We start from the raw sequence: 5,853 nt of genomic DNA, 5'->3' as shown, positions 1-5,853 counted from the left end.
TTATTATTTTTTGTTTTTCAAATAAATTCTTATTCTTATGATTTTAATGAAAAAAAAGTAACGAATTTTTGAAGTTTTGGAATAATATGTATTAATATTTTAACGTGTAACCCATGTACTCTCACTTACCCAGCACTTCCAGATCTACATTTGATATTCCTGGAAGCACCATGAAATTTGCAGACAATGAATTCTCCTCATTTCATGGATGCCTAGGACAGTGCCTGGCATCAAACTGGTTCTCAATATATATTTGCTAACCAAGCTGGTGAAGGAGATCACAGAGCCTTTGACGCTATGCCTAGATTTCCTTTCTTGCCTTTCTCTCTTCCAGAGCTCTGTCATTAGAATTCAGTATCTCATATCTGACCACCCTTGCTCTTTCCTCATAGTTCCCCAAACCCGCTCCCCTTAGTTCCCATTTGGTGAAGATCTGGCAAATTGATTACCCAGTATTGTGAGAGAGCAAACTCTTTATAGTAGAATCTGCCTTCTTTCTCTCTCTTTTTACCATATTCTTAATTTCCTTAAAGAAAAAATTGAAATTTCAGATTTATATTTCAAAATGCATTTCTGAAAGGCAGATGTGAAGGGTTGGAGTGTGGCTTCTTAGGGCTTTGCAGACCACACTATGCCACTGTGTGATTTCTTCATTAGGGTGAAGAGCGGGGCTTAGGTCAGAAATGGACAAAAAGGTGGGGTACAGGATATTATGTTTTACAGTTACCTACATTTCTGTCTTTATGGTGCCTTTTTTGTAAGAGCTCTTTGTGGTCTTCCTTAGGAAACCTAAGCCTTCTCTTTGGTTTCAACATCATTCAGATCCTTGCCAGGCCTCCACTTAATCTCTTTCTCGATATGAACATCTAGTAGAACCAGAGGTAGGCCATGGGTAACTGCTTGTGTGAGTGGGAGTGGGGGCATGTTTTCTGCCTCCCCAAGTCCGTGAGTATGTTTCAGAAGCACAGAGCTCTTTGTACACAGTGGTTCGTTCATACCTACATGTGTACGGTTGTGTGTCCTTTACGGTATTTTATAGAATATGACAACTTAAAAGCAGGGAGGTGCTTTGAAAACAGGCCCAGGTTTAGAATACACAAAACCTGGATTTGTCTTTAAGCCCTGCTTCTAGTCAATTGCTATCTTTCAGTATCACTCTTCTCCAGTGTAACATGGGGATAATAAAATCCACTCTGCTGAGTAATTGGAATGATTAACCACAACCACCATAAAATTCTTGGTGTATGGGAGGTAGTCAACAAGCAGTAGCTATTGTTTCCACTAATATTTGTAGCCACCTCGTTAGATATTAATGTGGCATTTTACACTGAGGGGACATAAGACAAGCCATTAGACTGAACATAGCTGCTTTCCTCCATCTCTCCTTGTCTTTCTCTTTTATTACTCTCTTCCTCCCTATCTTCCTTCTGTTTGTCTTTCTCTCTTTCCAATATTCTTTCTAGCCTTAATTTATCTACCATTTTCTCCTGTGGCTTCTCTACCCAGAAAATGCTTTACTTTAGGAAAACTCAAGTTCACATGTCTCTAAAGAGATACACCTCTGTGCCATTTTGTTTACTACAGCTTTCTTTCACATTGTCTCGTCCCCAGTGCACTTGTGATTGAGCTATGACTATTTCTCTGACTTACAGCCTGATTTCTTCCATCAGAAGGCCCATTCTAATCACTGACATTTGGAGATTGGGCTCTTCCCCAATCTCACGTGCCTCAGGATGGGGTGGCCTCCAATAAACAATGTTTTTGACACAGAAAGAAAAACTGAAATTTTTGGTGTGAGGCCCTAGATATAGTAGGTGCTCAGAGTATTATCAGAAATTATGATCTTTATGACAATAATGATGATGATACAATTAAATACAAAGTGAGCACAAAATGATTGAACATAATGTCTTCAGCGTGATTCCAGGCAGTGCTGTGTGCAGTTCTGACAAGGACTTTTGGGTTTATTCCTCAGACCCAAATGGTGAGAATTACATTATGAAAATCCCTTCATGTTTAATTCAAATTTTACCTCTATTTATGGCTTAATTATTTTGATGATCCTGTATATAATATTTAATATGAGAAATGTAATCTTTTCCATAATAGTCTACCATAATTTCAAAAATATGCTTTAATCCAGAAAATAAAAGTAGTAGTAAATAAATCCAACTACTGTCATTACTCACAGATATCAGACTTCATCTTTGAGTCTTTCCTTAAACATAGAATTGTGGAGATAAGTGAATATTTATTGAATTTTGTGAATCTACAGAAAGCTAATCTTTGAAGTCAAACCATACATAACCTATTTAGATTTTGTCCTGATTTTTAAATAATCCTCTAGGAGCTGAGTAACAAGTTGGTAGAGAAGGTACAAACAAAAACAGCAGAAGGCATAGAAGCAGCTTACAGGACTTTTATAATTTTATGGAAAATCATGGAGTACTTGTCTTCTTTGGATTCTGTGAAAGATATTCTTCCAAGACTTACAATATTGACCTAGTATAGGGACCTCTAGTACAATCCATGTTGCCCAAGATCCTGGCTTGGGGCTTTAGTCTGGCAAAGACAGAGACATACTGGCTCTTCCAGAAGAGAACAAGAATAGGTACATGGGCTAGGTTGTAAAACATACATTAAGTAAAACAAATAAACGAGAATGGCAGGTCAATGAGATATACAGCCCATGCACTGGCCAAAGGCTGGTGTCTTTATCCAGTACAGAAACACTCCACTAAGAAAAAGTGTAGGTGTAAGAGGTTTATAATTTGGGGCACAAAAGCATGCATGTACAGATCTATTTGATTTCATTTTTAAAAATGTGTAAGCATTTTTATTCAATATATGTGTCTTCTCAAAATTTGTTATTCAATTAAGATGTATATTTGTCTGAATCTACATATTTGGAATATTTGAACCATTGTGTAAGTATATCTTTGTATGTGTTCATATCCACATGTGCCTATGTAAATTTATGCTAAGGTGATTATGTTTATAGTTCTCTTCCTTGGTGTCTTCTTCACAGGGAAAACCAAGGTTATAAAACTGATCATTTTCATTAGTTAATTTTTTTTTTTTTTTTTGAGACAGAGTCTCACTCTGTTGCCCGGGCTAGAGTGAGTGCCGTGGCGTTAGCCTAGCTCACAGCAACCTCAAACTCCTGGGCTCAAGCGATCTACTGCCTCAGCCTCCCGAGTAGCTGGGACTACAGGCATGCGCCACCGTGCCCGGCTAATTTTTTTTATATATATTTTAGTTGTCCAGATCCTTTCTTTCTATTTTTACTAGAGACGGAGTCTCGCTCTTGCTCAGGCTGGTTTCGAACTCCTGAGCTCAAACAATCCACCCGTCTCGGCCTCCCAGAGTGCTAGGATTACAGGCGTGAGCCACCGCGCCCGGCCATGTAGTTAAATTTCTTATAGCACTATTAGTTATAGTTCCTTCCTCTTCATGGTGAAATATTTTATCTTTGTGTTTTTCTTCCAATGACTTCATTTTTGGTATCTAGAGTCAGGCCGAGGTGACTGGAAAGAGAAATTTCTGAGCCAAAACATTCCTCTTCCCATGACCCCAGGTAAAGCCCTAGATTAGGACATGTCTACCTACATGAATATATAAAGAGTTATAGTTCACTCCTTATGCATATGGACATATATACTAATATACAGCAATGAATTTATACAAACTGGCTCAGTGGGAATATATACCAACACAAACAAGCATAGTACGGCAAATATACACAGACAGAAATGTCAAAACACACTCAGAAAGAACAACAGTAGTGTGTGTGCACACGTGTGTGCTTTGTTTGATATTGCTAGACACAGAGATGAGAGAAACATCTGCAAATAAATATAAAATAACACAGACTTTTCTCCTACCTGTTTACCCCTGTAATATATGTAATAGTGAAGGAAGAAATCAAGTTGTTTGACTAGTTACTCGGATGGTGGTGGGTGATAACCTTCAACCTCCATTATTTTTTTTGAGGATTATCCATGAATATTTTTTCATTGTTTCAATTCGATACCTTCCCTCAAACTCCCAGGGCATCTTCTGCTTCTTTTTTTAATTTTGTGGATATGTGCTTCATAAGCACTGTCATGAAAAGGCATTAGTTGGGGCATGGGTATGAGTATGTGCAAATATGTTGTCAACAAATAAAAATTATAATATAGTAACACAAATAAATTAAAATACAAGTTTAAGAGATCAGTCATCAATCAAATTCCACTTCCCAGAGGACTGGAAGATGAAACATATGTACTCTTTTGGATTTTCTCAAATAATTATATTTAACAGTTAATATTTTTTCAAGAATTATATATTTGGCAGTCATTATGTTAGGGATTAACATGAATTATCTCATTTAATCTTCACAATACACCGGAGGAAAGAAGGTATTGTAATTACTTCCATGCTCATTCTGCAATTGAAGAAATGGAAGAGCAAAGAGTTAGTTAACTCTCTCCAGGTCACAATGTCTGTATGCTGCACAGTAATTACCTTTTTGTTGATATTCAGTAGTTTATTGTTTTGCCACAGCATAGTTGAAACCAAATGTGCCCGTGGGCTTCATGCCCAAACCTTCTTCCCTTCCCTCTAACTTAATTGTGCTGAAAACACCTAAGTGACTTTACAAACCCAAACTTCTTAATGATGCGTTGACGTATTTGCTTGGTCTTGATGCTGTAGACAATGGGGTTCATGAGGGGTGGTATCAGCAGATACACATAAGACATGAGGAGATGTACGATGTGGGGAAGATGTTCACCAAAGCGATGCACAAGAGACAAGCCAATCATGGGGGTATAGAAGAGTAACACAGCACAGATATGGGAGACACAGGTGTTGAGGGCTCGAAGTCGCTCCTGGTGGGAAACAATACTCAGCACAGTGTGAAGGATAAGGGCATAGGAGAGAAAGATGAGCAGGGAGTCCACGCCCACTGTGCAGGCCACAACAAAGAGCCCGTAGATGTGATTGACAATGATGCTAGAGCAGGCTAGCTTCATGATCTCCAGGTGCAGACAATAGGCATGGGCCAGCACATGGGAGCGGCAGTACTGGAAGCGCTTAAGGAGGAAAGGCAAGGGGAGGATGAGGAGGGCACTTCTAAGCACTGAGATTAGCCCCATCTTGACGATACGCTCAGGTGTCAGGACTGTGGAGTAACGCAGTGGGTTGCAAATAGCCACATAGCGGTCAAAGGACATGGACAATAGAACTGATGACTCCACTAGAGATAAGGTATGGATGAAGAAGAGCTGAGTGAAGCAGGCAGGGATGCCAATCTCTCTGGCATCAAACCAGAAGATGCCCAGCACAGTGGGCAGTGTGGAAAGGCAAAGGCCCAAGTCTGTGAGGGCCAGCATGGCTAAGAAATAGTACATGGGTTCATGGAGGGTAGCATCAGTACGGATGACATGGAGAATGGTAAGGTTCCCCAAGATAACTGTCAAGTAGATGGTGCAGAAGGGAATGGAGATCCAGCCATTGAGATGTTCTACACCTTGAAAGCCCGTCAGGAAGAAAGTGGCTTTTTGGAGGCTGCTATTATTAGGGATTATCATAGCTTTACAAACTCGAATTTACCAACCTGTAATATAGAATGAGATTCCTGGAGAATGACGGGGCTGAATTCTTACTCACCTAATTTTTCCAAGACCATTAAGTCAACAGGGGTCTGCAGATCACATGGGAAAGAGCTGGGGGGCTTGATCTGTTAGCCTATTCTAGAGAGTCTAGGAAGGGAACTTTTATAGTGGATTACTATAGCTCATGAATGCCATGTGATTTAGCTTAATGGTGGTGTGTCCACCAGTATTGGCCTCTCAGAGGTTTAATGAG

At 39.5% G+C, this 5,853-nt stretch overlaps 1 protein-coding gene across 1 annotated transcript; it reads right to left on the bottom strand.

The window, feature by feature from the left end:
• Nucleotides 1-4,545: 4,545 nt before the first annotated feature.
• Nucleotides 4,546-5,638, bottom strand: LOC105811446 (olfactory receptor 51G1). The gene has a single exon (XM_012645640.1). It carries the CDS (start codon nucleotides 5,574-5,576, stop codon nucleotides 4,611-4,613), a length of 966 nt encoding a protein of 321 aa, XP_012501094.1. The 5' UTR covers nucleotides 5,577-5,638; the 3' UTR covers nucleotides 4,546-4,610.
• Nucleotides 5,639-5,853: the final 215 nt, after the last annotated feature.

The sequence above is a fragment of the Propithecus coquereli genome, unplaced genomic scaffold (genome assembly GCF_000956105.1).
Source record: "Propithecus coquereli isolate 6110/MARCELLA unplaced genomic scaffold, Pcoq_1.0 Scaffold235, whole genome shotgun sequence".
Classification (NCBI taxonomy): Eukaryota; Metazoa; Chordata; class Mammalia; order Primates; family Indriidae; genus Propithecus; species Propithecus coquereli.
Note: the sequence above shows the minus strand (reverse complement) of the source record. Positions and strands in the feature narration are given on the sequence as shown.

Coding starts and splice junctions, on each gene's coding strand:
- LOC105811446 (XM_012645640.1), bottom strand. CDS start 5,576: ATGATAATCCCTAATAATAGCAGCCTCCAAAAAGCCACTTTCTTCCTG.